The sequence below is a fragment of the Carassius gibelio genome, chromosome A2, assembly GCF_023724105.1.
Source record: "Carassius gibelio isolate Cgi1373 ecotype wild population from Czech Republic chromosome A2, carGib1.2-hapl.c, whole genome shotgun sequence".
NCBI lineage: Eukaryota > Metazoa > Chordata > Actinopteri > Cypriniformes > Cyprinidae > Carassius > Carassius gibelio.
Window position 1 is genome coordinate 19,727,113 of NC_068372.1, and position 19,137 is coordinate 19,746,249.

A 19,137-nucleotide genomic window follows, 5' to 3' on the forward strand; every position below is an offset into this window, starting at 1 on the left:
ATTCTGTGGTAGTAAAAACTTCTCCTGCTGCGCCTGGACCTTTAAAGAACCACCAGATGCTGAATTAGGAAAAAGATTTTCTTTTTAATTGTTAGCGTATGTTTAGCTGTATAGTCGCTCACATTGCATCCACTCAAATGTTATTCTAAACATCTCTGAATGAAAAAGCTACATCTTAATATTTAGTGTTGATAATTTATTTCTCATAGAAATTAATTTAACAATAATTGAAATAGATTTGAATAGTTAAAAATGAAGCACTTCAATTGATGTGCATTGGATACCATCCTGCATAATGGTGAGCATAAATTACACATTTGAAACATGACTTTATTTTGTTCTGCTGACTTGAGGAAAAGTTTAGATGATATGGTATGGATGGTGTGCTTTACAGGTGGACTATGAGTAAATCATTGGGTGCTGTTTAAAAATTGTCAGATTTATGAGGAGAACTGTTCCTCCTCTTCACCTGGTAAACCTACAAAGAGTGAAAATAGCTCTTATCTATCCATTACCTGAATGTGAAGACATTTGTTATCCGTTTAATCATGTATTTGGTGAAAAATAGCAATACACATTATCGTTAGTATATTCAATTAATATAATTTGTTTCCTTTCCAAAATACTTATATTATTAGAATTATAATATAACATCAAAATTCCTTAAAAGTCCTTAATTTCTTAATATTTATTAATAACCTTAATTCTCTTAATTAATAACCATTTGCTTTATAATTTATATACAATTACTATTAATTACAATAATTTCTGTATCTTTCAAAACCTTAAAACATGATTAATTTCCAGGGTTAAATGAAGAAGAAAAAACGGATTCAATTTTGAACCCCCGCTGTTCTGACCCATTTAGAATTGCTCCAAAATCACTTACCATTGCGAAACCTCATTCAGAATAATGACAAAAATCACAATGTTGAATCATACAGTTTTAATTACATTCTGGAGATTGTTTATATACAACTAGATTTTGATTATTTTCCTCGCTCTGACAAACAAACTTGCACAGGCATATATGGCGATCATATGTGTGTGGCAGCAATCTAATAGTTGATTTATATATAGGATTAAATAATATATTTAAATTTATAAAAAAAAAAGTGAACAAATTTACACTGATTAGAATTATTTTTGGATAGCAGTCATTAGTGACTGGCAGAAATTCCTATTCAGCCACTGTGCTATAGAAAGCACTTGATACATTAAAACAAAATTCATAATACATCAGTAGTTTGTTAGAAACACTAAATTTAGATACACACCAAGCACCACACACTGTGAACAGAAACAGTCTTGGCTATATGTGCCTCTGTACTTACACTGATTAACAGACTATTATGAACAATGGGTCAGTTGGTTAAAAATCTACTGTCTTTCTCTCAGACAGCTGATAATGATCCCCAAAGAGACTTTTTGATTTATAAGACTGACTAAAAGTATTATCATCTTTTCTCTAAATTGTTCTTGGGGATTAAATACATTCTAGATGTTACTTTTGTCTGAAAGTAAATCTTAAGGTTCTTTGTGTACATTAAATAGAAAGAGTCACCCAAAAATTATTATTTACTCAATCTCATGTCTTTCCAAATATTATCTGTACTTCTTTCTTCTGTGGATCACACAAAATATGTCTATAAAATAAAAAGTCAATGGAGTCTAAAACAACATTAAACACCATTAATGTCAAATTGTTCATTTTTGGGTGAACCATCCCTTTAAGCACTGTTTGATGAATATTCGTATGAATATAAATCAAAATCTGTTCAACTTTGGTGCCTTTGTGCTCTAGTGCCTGGTTGGTTCACTCTATAAAAAAAAGGTGCAAATAAAAATATAAAATAAAGTCTTAAACATGACTATGCCTGTAAATTATCAATACACTAAGACCACCGGCTTTTCAAAAATCCTTCATGAAAAAAATTTTTTTAGAAAAGAAAAATGTTCAATTAAAAATACATATTTATCACGTGTACTTCACTACAAGGTGTTTCTGTTTGCTTGTAAGTGCTATCCTGATTGTCATTTAGTGGGAGGCCCTTACTCTTTGGCCATGAAGCTTTATTTTTTAGAAGTAATTATGTGAGGTTGAAAAGAAAAAAAATATTTGGCAGCAAAATTTGAGTATCCTGTATCTACCAGCCCTTTAACAGCTAAACTAGTGACATAAGTCCGGTCCGTGACCCTCTGTTTACTGGAGGGTTGGAGGTTGAGAGGATCCTCCGATGACCCATTGAGATGTAGCTATGCCAAAACCAGTTCCCCGTGAAATACACAACTAGCCTCCTTCCACAAATGACTGTTTTTATAGCAAAATGACTGAATCACACCATCAAAGTACAACAATGGAATACCTTCATTACTCTGGACCTTTCCCCGCAAACCCGATATTCATCCTCCCACCCACATCCCATCACAGAGGGAAGCGGAACCCCTCTGAATAAAATCAGTGGTGCCCCAGTAGTTTGGACAGAAAGCCTGAAGAAGGTTTGTTAGCTTTAGACGTTTCTGCACGGTTCACCCGGTCCAGCCCCAACTCGCCTTCCAGCTGTTCCAGCTCTGACTGGTCCAACAACTCAAAGTCCTCCGCCTCGCTGTCCGATTCCTCGGCCAGGGCCTGGACCAGCGCCGGCGCTACCACTGCCTCCAGGCGTTCCTGCATGGCCGCGGTTACTGCTGCCGTGATTACGTCTCCAGCCAGCCTCTGCACAACCTCCAGGGCCTGGGCAGCTGGTTCCTCGTCTGACTGTGTGGACCCGACCCTGCTGGGATGGGCTGGTAGGGTGGGCATACCAATGCTCAGGTCTTCATCGTCATCTCCATTTGTACCCGAGCCATTTTCCAAGGAGGGAAACTCCGGTAATCCACCTGTGAAGACCTCCTCATCACTTCGCCGGTCTGAGTCTGTCAAATATACAAAATAAATAATACAGAAAATGTCTTATAATAATAATAAAAAAAATAAAAAAAATTATACTATTGGAATTCAGATATTTACACATTCAACTGAAACACAATTTGGTCTTATTTTTATTATTTAATGCCTCAAAACTATATTTAATTTTTTTTATGTTTTACAGGCATACATACTTCTCATTGTAATGTTTTAATACACAAAGAACAGCTATAATATATAAAAAAAATGGCTTTCCAATATAGAAACCTGACATTCGTTCATTTCTTAAACCTCCTTTTTTATAAATCACAACAATCTAATGGCTAATTGATTCCAGTATACCCATTTATATTTACTATATTAATAATATACTAACATATAGTATAAAGTAAATACCACAGTTCAAACTTTGGGGTCAGTATGATTTGTAGTAAAAAATACAGTTAAAACTTTTAAATATCTTTTTGAATAACATTTCACGTTTTGTATTTTAAAATACAATTTTACATACCTCTTTATAATTTTTTTATATTTAGACCTGCCAAATCACCCACATATTACGCATATTTTATATCTATATATTTTTGGAAAAGGTAAGCGAGCTTACCTTCTGAGTTTTCTGTCTGAGGTGTGTGTCCCTCTGAAAGGTTAAAGGTGCCATTGTCTGTCCATGTTATTTCAGAGACCTCTGTGTCTGATATAGACAGCTCTTTGCACATGGTAGAGTCCATCTGTAATAGATGCTCAGTATCAGTTCACACAGACAGGAAATGGACATATGTATATTTTATAATTGTAATATAATGACATATGTAATGAATATCACAGTCTTTGGTGGCACATGATATGCGTGTGAGTTACAGTATCTGGCGAGCTGTTTGGCAGCACACTGACCATGGGGAAAAGTGCAGACAGATCTGCTTCAATGCTCTCTCTCTTGGCTTGAGACTGGAGTATCCTTTTCTCTTGAGCAGGGAAGGAATATGGGGAATGCAAGAAAGCCATGATTTTAAATTACATATCTCAACTAAACAGAATCATTAAAATTACTTCAGTGTAATCGAAACAAAAAATTAAAAAAAATATATATATATTAATATCAATGTAATGGAAAAGTCCCTCCATTGAAACTGTGTGAACGGTATACTGTCCATGTCCAGAAAGGTAATTAAAACATCATCAAAGTAGTCCATGTGACATCAGAGGGTCAGTTAGAATTTTGGTCCAAAAATAACAAATCTACGACTTTACTCAGCATTGTCTTCTCTTCCGGGTCTGTTGTTAGCGCGTTCACTGCAGTTTAGTGATGTCCGGTTCACGAACGAATCAACGAATTAACTTTTTTAATGTGGCTGACATTCCCTCTGAGTTAAAATAAACCAATATCCCTGAGTAATTCATTTACTCAAACAGTACACTTACTGAACTAGTCAACGAACGAGTCAAGAACCGGTTGCATCGGTTTTCGGCTCACCAGTAGTGATGGGAAGTGCGGTTCTTTTCCGCGAACCGGTTCTTTCGGAAAGTTCGATTCAATAAACCGGTTCAAGAAAATGGTTTACTGGTTTTTTTGCGCTCGACGAAATGACGTCATTGCCGATGATTGCCCTTCGTTCAAGCCTTCGGTTTACCCGCGCTCATAACATTAGCACAGAATCAGTTCAGAATCAATCACCAAAAGAACCAGTTCAGATGCGCTGTGTGTTAGTCTGCTTCATGATGAATCATGCATGCGCAGTTATCATCAGCTCCTCGGTTCTCGAATCGGATGCGTCCGACAGAAACGCTTCTTGGTTCAGTGTACTGGTGATCCGAAAACTGCAACCAGTTCTTGACTCGAGAAGAAGTCATTCTTTTTCGCTCTCGCACTTCCGCTCCTCGGCCACGAGTCCTCCGCTCTCTCTCCCCTCTCGCTGGTTTCCAACCGGCTTATATGTGTTTGTTGTTATTTTTGGACCAAAATGTATTTGCGATGCTTCTACAAATTCAAACTGACCCTCTGATGTCACATGGACTACTTTGAAGATGTTTTTCTTACAATTCTGGACATGGACAGTATACCGCACACACAGTTTCAATGGAGGGACTGAGAGCTCTTGGACTAAATCTAAAATATCTTAAACTGTGTTCTGAAGATAAACGGAGGTCTCATGGGTTTGGAACGACATGAGGGTGAGTTATTAATGACATAATTTACATTTTGGGGTGAATTAACCCTTTAAGAGTGCTATATGTGTAGTGCGCATAGATGTGCACAGTTTTTTTTTTTTTGTTATTTATATACTATCATAGTATTTATTCATAGTTTGAAAATGAATTGAGGTTAAACATTTACATTTAGTTTTAGTAATATTTGTAGTTTTTTTTTTATAACAAAAATCATTTGAGGCAAACATTCAAAATCATAATTTCCTGATTACAATCTTTACTGGAAATAATGTACAATTGAGTCATTTTCTGTGTGTATTTTTTTTTTAGATATACCATGATTCTCTTTTATTTTCTGAAGAAACTGGCCCACTCCAAAGTCCAGTTTCTGCAGAACTGGTTCCAGCCACATCCCAAACTCATGTGATGACAGCAAAGGCCAGAGAAAAATGCCCAGCACTGCAGTAAACAGATGCAGAAACTATTAATGTTTATGAACCTGCTGACTGCTAGGAAGAAAGAGAAACCAGGGACTGAGTGATAATAGCGTCATGGTTACATTACTAGGAATCCACTATCACATGACAAACGGACTGCTGGATGTTCTGGAGTGTGTTGGAGGTAAATACATAGTAGCCAATAGTAGCATGGTTACAATCAAAGAAAAGATAGGGCAAAAACTATTAATTCGCATCTTTTTTATGAAGCTCCAGGACCTAATTTGGCACTTACCTAAGATGTATGAAATAACAACCCCTGGAATGTAACGTCCAAGTATTGCCAAAAAAGAACACATACTGCACACCAGCAGACAGAACTGCAATGAGACACAAACCTAAAATGTCTCAGTTCACTGCAAAAGGATAGCTGACATAAAATACTTTTGGTAAGTTAATAACCTGCTATGTGACATGCTGTACTCTATCTAAATATACTTTAAATATAATCTTGTTAATTATTTATAATTATTATACATGCAGCTTTTAGGAGCTCATATTATGAGACGAAATGGAATAATTTTACATCAAAAGAGAATTTTTTTAAATACAGTTTTTCAACATAAAATGATTCCTTGCCCAAAAATAAAAATAAAAAAGTCTGATATATGTTTCCCTTTATACATTCATACAGATTTTAAACTTGATTTTAAAGGGACATTATGCACCAACTAAATCCACCCATACCTTGCCTGGATTCTGCTGCTTAAAAGAGGAAGTCTCCTCAATGAAGAGCTTGAGGCTCATCCAGAAGTCTGTGAATGGAGATCCTGATCCAGACTTGCCCTCCTGGACAGAATCAATGACCTCCCAGCTACAATTAAAAACCAATGAAACAAATGATTATTAGTGTTAAAACAGAAGTAAAGAAGTTTTGACATATGCTGCAATACACATTTGCAGTGGCCTCTTCTCAACCTCTGGAACTGATATATGACAAACAGAACTAGTGTCTAAATGCTAAACAGTGTGTATGCCTTTGAATGCAGATTCTAGTATAATTAGGGAATTACTGCACATTGAAAAACTTGGCTTCACTTGATGGTTCACCCAAGATTGCTATTCATTGATTCTTGTTTTAAAATATATAAATGATTACATTTCAGTCTATTAATTAAGGTCCTTAACTGACAGCTTACATCGACAAACACATTTTTCAATATGGAAATCTCTATATATTCTTTAAGTCCTTTGGTACTCTTTGATGAACTTTGATCACATTTGATGTTATATGGAGAGATCACTTTCATGGAAAGTATAATGTGAGTTAGCTTTAAATGCTTTAAAAAATAAATCATGCTCAGCTAATAATATTAACATTAGGTAAAAAGTCAAGTACATTTCTTTGGTCAAACTTTTGGTTTTGAATAAATTAGTATGACTTTCAGAAGGGGGTGGCGGGCATTCTGGGCACAAGATAAGTATCTATTAACAGGCAGCTTGTTAATGCCCTTTATCTGTGGTTATGTGCCCTTACTCCTATCCCCTCACAGCTGTCACCCTACATTTCTCGTCTCCAAAACAAACAATGCCACCTATATGTCGAAAACTTTTTAAAACCCAGTGTCCATTATAGACAGATCGACCCAAAACTCAAGTAAAAACCCACGCAAGGAACTCTTCTACAGATCAGTTCGAGCTGCATTTCCTCTGAAAGGTCATAAACCAATCACCTCCAACATTACAGAGACATGTTTCCCCACCGGAGGTTTCCTATTAAACAGAGCGCATGGGGGGCATGTGACTGTGAGGCAACACAGCTCACATTAGCATTTCACCATTGACCATGTGGCAGATACAAGAGAATGTGCCAGAAAAAGTGAGCTCAGGCTTGCCAAACCCAGACCAGAGCTGACGACTGGAGATCAATGAGGTGTAATGCTCACAAGTGTTAAGAGATTTCATCAGATGAGATCTTTTGGGAAATCTGCTTGTTGACTGGCACCATGTGCTGTTTGACAGCTAACACTATTTGAAATCATACCGCATGGCATGTTTGCTACTGGTAAATATGTTACTTAATATAATGTGAAATCCAAATAAAGTTTCCTCCCTCAAGAAAGTCCTTAATCTTTAAAAACCAAAGAATTTGTGCAGAAATGTTTTTGTAAATGCCTACAACAGGTGACTGGATTCTGAAAATCAAGCAGCTAGACTAGATGACTCCAATGCTAATCGCTAAAACAAGAAAGCTACTTGTCGGACACTCCGACAGAACGAGTGACAAAATAGCCCAAAACAAACAGCTGAGCAATGCCACTGAAATCAATAATGTCTCTTAATTTGTAAAATAAAGGTAAAAGGATCCATGGCATTGGCAATTGCAATACTTTAACAATGTTTTTAGCATATCTATGGGTCTGTCCACATACTTCTCATTCCATGAGACCAACAGGTTCCATGGCTGTGTCGTGTACATGCACGTTTCAATACCTATAAATTCCTTGTAACAATTGACATGAACTTCCCCTTAGTAAATATTCCAAAACAAGGGTCACCATGGAGCCCACACGACCCCAGATGCATCAGATGCAAGATGTCTGACATTTGTAATAATTTGGAACAAGCTTGTATCTGAAACATGACACATCTAACCGCGATGCAAGTACGATTTAAATCACAGTTTTTCAAAGACAAATATTTTTCAAAGAAAAAAAAAAAAAAGTCCATGGTCACAAAATAAATAAGCAAGTTGGGTTGCAAAGGGGTAGAAAATGTCCGGTAAATTTCCTAAAGATTTTCCAAAAAATCCCTGGAATATAAAAAAATATAATAATAAATGCTGGAAAGTTTCCAAAATTTCTGGAATGTTTCCGAAATTTACTGGAAATTTTCAATTTTGCAATCCTATAAGGAAGTCATCCGAGATGTACAAAACTAGCCTTTTGGAGATTTAAATCACATAACACTGATTTCTTAGTTAACAACCACTCTGTCCTTGTACCAGTTTCTTCAATAGGATCATTTTTTTACCTCAGTGCTGATCCATGGTCTTCAGCAGTCATCTCAAAATCTCTCGGTTTTAACATGAAAAGCGTTCAGGTAAGTCAGAAGATGAGTGTGTCAGTGCTAAGTTCCCGAGTTCAAATGAAGTGTCACATGAAGCCACGCAAGCTAGTGTTTATGTTGACCAAGGCCTGAGCTTCACCATTTCAATCGGTCAGGTCTAAAAATACCAGTCACATAGCATTCCACAAGCAGGCATCAGACAGTGCTGGGGCATGAACACACACGCATACAAACACTCCACAAAATACCCCCTCTTCACAGAATGAGACCCTCTCAGAAGATGCAATTTTTGAATTACGCAATTTTTTCTCAGGTACATGGGTATCATAACAAAGAAACTTCCTGACATCACAAAAATTCTACACCCTTTTCCTCTCTCTGTTAATCTCACAGATTTATGATAAATTAGTGTTTTGTTGTGAATATTTAAAATTCTCATTATGCTGTTTTATAACAAAGTTCGGGAGGAACAGTCGCAGTTCATTAACCTGATTAACACAAGTGGAGACCAATCAGTAATCAACTCATGACAAGGTATAAATAACAGCAGAACCTATCTCTGTTCATTGACAGTTTCAGCATCCCGGTTCGCGCTGTCTGTCATCTTATCACAGACGAAATCTTCCTTCCAACAAGGAGATCCATACCGGTGATTTTTCAGATATGCTACTTTGCTGACCATGATCATTAAACACGGCCGTTGAGCACCATCAAACGTCATCGCGACAGCTGCTCTTCGTGCCAAGCCACACGTCGTGGCCAAAAGACCGTGCAAAATTCAAGCTCGCCTCGCTTGACACCACAATTGATCCGATCAAGACCGGGCTCTCTTTGAGCGCCGGAATCGCAGCACCAGCAGGCATCCAACCAGCCCGCTCCTCAGTTCTTACTGCAGCAAGCCTCTTTCACTTCCCGCAGCGGCTCAGCCTTGCACCGCGGCTTTTTCCGGCCGAGGCGAAGTTTGAGGCCGCCTCCTGCGTCATAAATCAATACATTTTCAGATGAAGACGGTAAATACAGGTTTGCGGCCAGAAGTAGTGCGAGAGCCGCGTGGAGTTCCGATCACATATGTATGTGGAAATTCAGATCCAAATTGAGCCTCGGATGCGTTCAAATATTTAAACTTCTGGACCAGGCCGTGTGCAAACGCCCGACCGGATGTGATCTTTCGGTGCGAGGTCAGAATTACCTATATTTTGTTAAACTTGACATTATTCTTCAACATCATTTATGTAAAATGGTGGTTCATAATAATTATGGCAGAAATAATTATTAAACCATTATTTACGTGATTAGCCCCATAAAACCTGCTGTTTTTATTTAGGGGGTAATCTGATTTGTGACGATGTATTCATACATTATACATTATATTCATTCAAATTATTAACTTTACCATGGTGAACATGTCAAAGTAACAGTTAGGGCTACTGCACGACCAGTTTGAAAGTTAAGCACGCCTGCCGCGAGAGGGAGAAATGCGACAATCGTGTACAAATGTCGCGTGCTGTGGAAAGGAGGCTTAAAGTTTGTTAAAACAGGCCATGAGGTAGTCATCATCCACACTGAAATGTCCAAAGATATCATCTGCCTTACCGTGCATGTTTAAACCTCACTGAGGTTTTACAGACAAGTTTCATGCAATTATTCTGGCAGGACCAATTTTCTTGGGGACATATTTCACCATCTACTGGCGTGATCATTATACCCTCGTTTTGCCGCAGGACAGCAGTGTGAGTAAATTCTGAGTTTTTCTAGGACCGTAATATGAAAGCATGCAAGTAAATATCGTTAGAACTGCTTGTAAGTGAATAGCACATAACTGCAATTAACGTTATTGCCATAATCATGTCTATGGTATGTTTTACAGACATAATGATTTCCATTGCATAATGATTCCCATAGTTTTCAGAAGCCTCTGTTTCCACAGTCTATACTACAACGTGAAACCAGTGTTCCAGATGTATCCATTAGTGCTAGTGATGCGTCGTTCGTAAACGAATCGTTCTTTTTGAACGAATCTTTTAGGTGAACGAATCTTTTAGGCGAACAAATCGTTCATGTTATCCACGGACTCATATTTCTCGTTCAGTAAAGTTCCTCCCTTCATAGCAGCGCGGCGCTTTAAGCAGCGCATGCGCAGCTCAGTGAACCGGGTAACAACCGTTTCATCCTGTCAAAGAATTACTCAACATCGAGCCGATAGCCTTCGAGTATGAGATGTGACAGAGTATGTGATTTGTTGAATGTAGTAACGAATACGCCCTTCAATGAACGAGTTTCATATGAGTCTGAATTAGATCTAGAGATCTTATCGTTCGCGAGTGAAATGACTGAACTGGCACACGTCATTCGTGAACGAACTGAATGAACGGATACATGTCGTTTGTGAATTAAATGAACTGGCACATAGCTTATCTTGTTCGCGAACAAAATGAATTAGAGTAAACTGGGTTAATCTGCTATTTTAGCATGTCAATCTCGAAAATGCAAAGCGCAGTTATAGGTACAGTACTGTGCACATACGCTCGTTTTGATATTTAGCAACTCCACGTTTAATCCATAGACCGTAAAAGAAAGGTTAATCCCCGATTTATGGATGTGAGTAGCTATATCATATACAAACTGTCTGACCAAACAATTAAAATGCTAAATAGGCAAGAAACCCTGTGCTTTGTTCATCTGAACAACTCAATTAGACTTCATATATTGAACGCGATTATACACACATTTTAATAAAGCCAGATCAGTTTTTTTAACAAGTGAATGCGTTCGTTGACGTAAGACATAACACATAATACATTCTTTTGCCACCTGCTGGCATATTCTGTGTAAAACGAAGAAATTATCTCCGAACTAATCATTTTGTTGAATGAACCGAAAATGAACGAATCTCTAGAAAGAATCATAATTTCCACCACTAATTAGTGCTGCAACGACGCGTCGACATCATCGCTTACATCGAGAGAAAAAAAAAAAAAAAAAAAAAAAATACGTCGACGCGCGTGCAATGCGTGGACGCGTCACACTGTTTACATCTCGCATAATGGCATACAGTGAATGAAGAAGTTGCATTCTATCACAAACCGAGACCACTGTTATTAAAAGTATGAGAATACTTTAAACAGAGGACAAATAAAACGTCTCTTTGTTCCCTTTGCAAAACCGATATGGTGTACCACGGCAGCACAACTGCGATGAGCGAGCACCTCAGAGGAACATCTAGGCGCTCTCGGGTGTCTCCATGCAATTTAACTGGTTACCCCGTGATCTGGTGACCAACTTCCTGGTTCAGGTCTGATATTCTTGCGCTGCGGCATTCTGAAAAGTTGAGATGTTTTCAACTCTATGCAGAGCGGACGCGCCTGAGAAGGAAGGAAGAAAGAAAAAAAAAAAAAAAAAAACGTGATGGGTGAACGGCCCCTTAAAAGACAGCGCGCCACGAGACAACAGTCACAAACCACCGAGCTACCCAGAATCAGCTCCAGATCTCTGGAAACCATGCTAAACCTTGCAGAACCATAACTACATTCTATGGTCATGATGCTAAAGAACATTTCAAGACGTCTCAGACAACGGTAAATTTATGGCTACCGTGGTTTAATTATAAATGCTGTCATAAACTCATATTTACAATAGTAAAATAATTTTTTGCCTCTTATTTTATACTGCTCCGGCTGTGCGTTCACGGTGTGTGCGCGTTCACTGCCGTGTGTGCACTTGGATGGGTTAAATGCAGAGCTGCTTCCACAGGAGCCTTTTCCATATCTCCCCATTGCCGCAGCAGTATCTGCTCCCGCAGGAGCCCCTTTCATATCTCCTCACTGCCGCAGCAGTGTCTGCTCCCGCAGGAGCCCCTTTTGTATCTCCTCACTGCCGCAGTAGTGTCTGCTCCCGCAGGAGCCCCTTTCATATCTCCTCACTGCCGCAGCAGTGTCTGCTCCCGCAGGAGCCTTTTCTGTACCTCCCCCAGATACAAAAAAAAAAAAAAAGTCATGTTAAGCCATTTCACTGAAATAAGCTCTTCAGTTTTCACAATAAGCGACGTGAATTTCAACAAGGGTTTATGATCAGCTTTGATGCCCCACATTCCCAGTCGCATTAGCCTCTGCACAATACGCCGTTTTCAAACATAATAAAAAAATTTAATTTAAAAGTCTCTCAGCAGACGCAGTAAATATTTATCCGTTTCCACTGCCCGTCCAGCGAGCACCAGTCTCTCAGCGGACGCAGTAAATATTTATCCGTTTCCACTGTCCGTCCAGCGAGCACCAGTCTCTCAGCGGACGCAGTAAATATAATTTGTTTCCACTGCCCGTCCAGCGAGCACGAGTCTCTTCATTCCACTGTCCGTCCAGCGAGCATGAGTCTCTCAGCGGACGCAGTAAATATTTATTCATTCCACTGTCCGTCCAGCGAGCCTCAGTCTCCCAGCGGACCCAGTAAATATCTATTTTTCATTATTATTTTTCTTTCCTCTGTCTGTCCAGCGAGCCTCAGCCTCCCAGCGGACACAGAAAATACCTATTTGTCTTCTCTATCAGTCCGCGAGCACTAGTCTCACAGCGGACTCAATAACATCTATTTTTCCACTGTTTGTCCAGCGAGCGCTAGTCTCTCAGCGGATGCAGTAATTATCTAATTCCTTCTACCTGTCCATTGGGCCTCAGTCTCCAAGGGGACACCGTAAATACATATTTTTTCCTCTGCCTGTCCAGCGAGCACTAGTCCCTCAGCGGACGCAGTATGCATCCATCTCTTCCCGTTCTTCGTCCAGCAAGCCCAGTCTTCCAGCGGACGCAGGGACATAATTCGTCTCCCATATCTGTCCAGCGAGCCTCAGTCTCCCAGCGGACGCAGTAATATCTATTGGTTTCCTCTGTCTGTCCAACGAGCACTAGTGTCCCAGCGGACGCGGTAAATACCTATTCATTCCTCTACCCGTCCAGCGAGCCTCAGTCTCCCAGTGGACGCAGTATGCATCCATCTCTTTCTGTTCTTCATCCAGCGAGCCAGTCTTCCAGTGAATGCAGGAATATAATTTGTTTCCTCTATCTGTCCAGCGAGCCTCAGCCTCCCAGCAGATACATTACGCATCTAGTCAATATATCATTACACCTCGCAGGCAGACGGTGGAGCCCGTCTTCCCGACACCGTAACTGCTTCTTCCTCAACTATTAACCAACAGGACCTGCCTGCTCCTCTACTTCTGCCAGAGGCAATGCAAGATCTCCTGGTCAAACGACCATACTTCTAAAAACGTCAGCCCGCCAAATCTCTGCGTTTTGGGGGGTTCGTAGTCTGGCGGCTGTCCTTTTGCTCTCTTGTTTTTGGGGGGAGTACTCTGGGTTCGGGCCACATCCCGAGCTCGGAGCCCTCCACCCGGACAGCACGCCAAATACGCATAAACTTACGGTATTAATATACGTAGATGTGAACTCGTGAAATGCTGTTTTATAACAAAGTTCGGGAGGAACAGTCGCAGTTCATTAACCTGATTAACACAAGTGGAGACCAATCAGTAATCAACTCATGACAAGGTATAAATAACAGCAGAACCTATCTCTGTTCATTGACAGTTTCAGCATCCCTCCTCCACCCCATTTCTCCTCACTTATAGATCCATCTACTCTTACCACAACCGGGGGGAGTACTCTGGGTTCGGGCCACATCCCGAGCTCGGAGCCCTCCACCCGGACAGCACGCCAAATACGCATAAACTTACGGTATTAATATACGTAGATGTGAACTCGTGAAATACTGAAAGAAATTATAGTCAAATTAACAATAAAGCTCAAATAAATGAAAAATAAAACTACACTAGTAATCATTCTGACAAGAGTCAGCTATATGATGAAAGTAGAATTTAATAATGTTCTTGGGATAAGGGTATTTTTTTATATATATGTAAAAAAATGTATTAACCTTTTTTTAATACTATATTTCAAGATTGTCCATTTCATGCAGACTTTAATACTTGTGCTTTATATTCTATAAATTCTAAAATGTATTAATTAAATACTTATTCTTTTATATATATATATATATATATATATATATAATTTACCGGTCTTAAAAATTGTTTTTTTTAATTTTTCACAAATGCCCTCCTGGGACATTTTATCTTATCTTTATTGTTGTTGTTTTTTGTTGTTTACATGTTTTAAATGGTCTAATTCATTAATGATAAATAATTACTAATATTCATTGGCCAAAACAATGGTTTGCTATTTTTGCATGTTTAAAATTGTTGTGGTTTCTTCTTTCTGTACTTTTATTATTATTTAAATTTTGCGTCGCACAATATGGTTTGCTTAAACGTTCACTTCGCCCACAGCATGTGAAAACATAAATGAACAGTACCGGTTTATCTATTTAATAATAGTGGGCATGTTCAAAAACTTTTTGTATGCAAGACTTCAAAGCATATGAACAGAAACTGACTATCAAAAAATTACATTCTCAGAGAAGTGGAGTAGAAAGTGTAAAAACATGCCTAGTCGCCCCTGTATATACAGACACTAACAGTTGTCTTTATTATTTATATAACTTCTTTATTTATCTCATTCTACAGTATCTATTATTATTATTTGGTCATTTGACTGTGATGAAATTACCATGACTGGTCAGTTGGTCATCTAACCCTCACTCAGCCTTCCTCCAATGGGTCACTGAGTGTCCAGACACACCCTTTGTCTGTTCGTATCCTGTGATGTGATTGGCTTCTCAGTTGGGACACTCCAAAATCCTCCCAATTAAAAATGGCAAAGAAATGCTAGAAAGGATTACCATCACTCCTGAGCACACAACTGGCTGTGTCATTCTACTCACCATGACACGCGACAGTCCGAAACATAAATTCAAGTTTCACAATATGACAAGGACGAAACAATCCACTCTAGTGCAAACATCACAGATAAACAAAGATTTTACTCACTACAGATGGAATATATTAGTGCATATCATTGCAAGTATATTGTGTAAACATTTGTAGCAAATAGATTTGTATTATTGTTGGAAGTTTTAGAAAAAGACAAAGGTCTTTTAATATAAAACTACATTCATCACAGTTTAAATTGAATATAATGTCTATAAAATACAACAATACAAGAAGTAGGGCAAAACAAAAAGCTCTTTAATCCCACAGCTAAGGGAGAAAAGGGGGCAAGGGGGTCAGAGTGAAGATCCGGAATAAGACAGCTGTTGGAACAAGACTCACATCAACAGCGACCGGCAGAAATGGACAAGCTGAGACAATCCAGCAGCTGTTGTTTAAGTACCCAAGGCTTTAATGAGGCCGTCTCGCATAAACACCACACTGAAGATTACTACACTGGCATCTTACCCACTGGAGCATAATGGTGCCATTGCATTTGTTTTTACCATAAGCACATAAACAATGACTGGGCAACTTCAGTCAGAGAACAGAACGATGCAACCCGGATTAAAATAATAATGAGAACCCGAAGGCCATTGATAAGCAGTATTGGATAAATTCATCAAGTCTTCAACTAATCCAATATTTGAACAAATTTAGGGCAACTTTTGAATGTTCTCATATATAATGATTGGATTTAAATATTTATTATATAATCTTTTCTCAGACTCATCAAATTACTGCAAGAGAAAGGTTACCAGTGTTGTACATTTCTAAGTTTCAAGCAGGTCAGGAGTACTTTGTTAGATTTCTTAATTAGTCTTGATCTCACAACGGCTTCTTCACAGCAGCACTGGATTTCCAAACTCACATGACAGGCTTTATGGAATGCTGCATGTCATCAATAATATCAATAAGAAGTATAGGACGCCCTCAAGTGGCTACAGGCTGGACTGTAGCTGGTGAATGGAAAATACTTCAGACAAAAACACCTTTTTAAATACATTCAGATGTGTACCCCTCAATTTAAATCAAGTACATTTTCAGTGCAACAACCAAAACAAAAAAATAATAAAATAAAATTATTATTATTAATAATAATAATAATATTATATATATATATATATATATATATATATATATATATATATATAATTGTTGGAAGTAGATTGTTTGCTTTATATAAAAATTATGTTGTTATCTGTCATGTTTTTTGAGCATAACAGCTGCTCTTTTCCTCAAAATGAAAAAAAAAAACAACAACAACAAAATAATGGTGATTGTTGTCAAGTTTATTTAAACAAAAATGAAAATAATCTAAAGTGGTTTTTTTATGTTACAAAAAATATATATTACTTTTTTTTTCTTAAAGAATCCTGTAAAAAAACTGTCTCATAGTTTCCACTAAAGTATAACATAGCTCTTTTCAACATTAATAATAATAAATATTTTTGAGCACCAAATCAGCATATTAGAATAGTTTCTGAACGGTCATGTGTCACTGAAGACTGGATTAATGATGCTGAAAAATCAGCTTTGCCAACACAAAAATAAAATACTTTTTAACTTTTTTTTTCTTGTAATATTTAACAATTTTACTGTATTTTTTATCAAATAAATGAAGACTTGGTGAACATAAGACACTCCTTTCAAAAACAGAAAAAAACCCTACCAAACCCAAAGTTCTAGGTAAATAATTTGAATAAGTGTGCATGCTCTGAATTTACCTGCTTGTCATACTCCTCCATAGAGAGGCTCCTGTAAGTCGAACAATAAACATTAATGGGATCTGCATTGATGGTGGACATCAAATCAAAATTTGTTTCTATTCTTATGAGTAACAACAGTCACACATGTTAGAGTATTATGGGATGAAACAAACCCACACCTCTGGATCTGGAAAGTGCCACATCTCTCATCAGCTGTATCATCACTAAGAGAGCCAAACACATGGAGATGAGGCTGATCACCCGACAGGGACTAAGCAACACAAACCTGCATGGAAAAACAAACAGGTTTCCCGTCTTTAATCATGTTGGGAACAGTTACAGTCAACAGACATCTAACTATCACTTTCGTATGTATAGTGCTTGTTTTGTTTTTTGTTTTTAGATGAAAGCTGCAAGATTATCTGAGATCTGTCATCATACATTTAAAAACAACTCTTGTTATTATTTCTGTATACAAGTTACCTAATCTAAAATCATATGCTTTGATGGTGAAACTAATTCCCAGTTGCAACCCCAATTACTAATTATACAGTCAAGTCAGTCAACCGAAAATAAGTCAAGAATACATTGACAACCCTGATTATGTGGGGAGGGAATTTTTTTTTTTTAATTGTAAAAGTTTGTATGCAAAAATGTATTCATGTTATGCAAAGGAACCCATTTTCACAAGAACAAAAGGTCCAACACTGTACTAACAGCAACACAACTGTAGTGAAGTCCACCTATACAGAGAAAATGGTTAAGGGAAAATGCCTTAGGGGCCAGTACACAAAAAACCGTTAGGCCGTCTGATTTAATTAGGCAGAGAAATGTAGTGCATTGGAAATATTTAAAGACTGACCCATATTTATTAATGCAACATTCTATTTAAACTCCAACATCATGGTGTGTTAAAAGAAAAGGTGATGTTTACATTCTGCATTCAACTGATGTAATAAAATTATGCTGCGTCATGCATCTCACCAAAACGCTATATTTGTTGTTGCGAAAAGAGCGGAAGTCCATAACGGTCTCTTCCAGTTAATCAGCTTTGATATACGACAGAGAGGATCAGTGTCTGCAGGGTGTCGGACTCCCGAAGGTTGCTCTTCCTCTTTCTTCGCCATCTCTCTTCCACCTGAGTTGAGTGACTGGGAGGAAGTCTCTCCGGCGCTTTTTCCCACCGGCTCCAACTCTGAAGCGCGCAGGCTGTCGCATCCACCCTGATTAGCCATTGAAAACGACCGCGAGCCCGCTCCTCGCTCCTCACGAGCACTGCCAGCTGCTGTTGTTTAGTCGCTGACGTCACTCGGAGGCAGCCCCGGGTTGCTGTTGGGAACACTTACGTCATCGTTCAGTCAGCTGTGCGACGTCCACCTGTTCTGGGTTACCTCTGCGTGCAGCTTATCGCTCGCAGTTACAGCCAAATCAACGTTTGTGTTTGATTTCATTCATATTACAAGGAAATAATGCATAGTTTTCTTCTATTTATTTTTTCTTTTCTTTTTTTTTTTAGTTCATCATCAATCATTAAGTTTTTTTTCAGATTTATAAGTCGCTTTGGATAAATGTAAATGTAAATATAAAGTTTTTAAAATATATATTTTTTTATGCTTCGTTTCCAGTCATATGTAGATAATCTTATATTTTAAGACAAAGACAAAATATGTTTTTTTCCACTAGGAAAACTAATTTTCCACTAATTTTTATCCACTAGGGCGCAATGTACTTTATTATTAGAAACAGCCACTTGCAGTAAATAAATACAATTACTGAAAATGTTATTCAGACATGATTATTTTTAACATCTTGAACGTTTTACTGCTGTTTTAAGTTCTGTTGTTGTGATATAGCCTATATGTAGGCTAATTAATCCCTATGCAATTTCTTACAATTAAAATATGAATAACAGCTGCTGAAACTGGTGGATATCATATCAGATGTATACAGGTGCTAGTCATATAATTAGAATATCATCAAAAAGTTGATTTA

The 19,137-nt window shown here is 37.9% G+C and overlaps 1 protein-coding gene across 2 annotated transcripts; it reads right to left on the reverse strand.

The window, feature by feature from the left end:
• Window positions 1-931: 931 nt before the first annotated feature.
• LOC128030271 (reticulophagy regulator 1) lies at window positions 932-18,457 on the reverse strand. Of its 2 annotated transcripts, XM_052617755.1 has the most exons (9): window positions 18,130-18,456; window positions 17,325-17,431; window positions 17,164-17,194; window positions 6,241-6,367; window positions 5,789-5,873; window positions 5,393-5,515; window positions 3,803-3,873; window positions 3,516-3,639; window positions 932-2,916 (listed from the first exon to the last, which is right to left on the reverse strand). In XM_052617755.1, the coding sequence occupies exons 1-9, from the start codon at window positions 18,378-18,380 to the stop codon at window positions 2,459-2,461; spliced, it is 1,377 nt and encodes a 458-aa protein (XP_052473715.1). In that variant the 5' UTR covers window positions 18,381-18,456; the 3' UTR covers window positions 932-2,458. The 2 variants fall into 2 exon arrangements, with proteins under 2 accessions (XP_052473715.1, XP_052473723.1); XM_052617763.1 differs by lacking the exon at window positions 5,393-5,515 and having other exon boundaries at window positions 18,130-18,457.
• Between the last annotated feature and the right edge of the window lie 680 nt (window positions 18,458-19,137).

What these genes read in the sequence shown, in the direction of transcription:
- LOC128030271 (XM_052617755.1), bottom strand. Translation starts at nt 18,380, where the DNA reads ATGGCTAATCAGGGTGGATGCGACAGCCTGCGCGCTTCAGAGTTGGAG. An exon ending in ACAACAAATATAGCGTTTTG is followed by an intron (nt 17,432 to 18,129) that starts GTGAGATGCATG and finishes TTTTCCATGCAG; the next exon opens with GTTTGTGTTGCTTAGTCCCT. An exon ending in TGGAGGAGTATGACAAGCAG is followed by an intron (nt 6,368 to 17,163) that starts GTAAATTCAGAG and finishes TTTTAATTGTAG; the next exon opens with CTGGGAGGTCATTGATTCTG.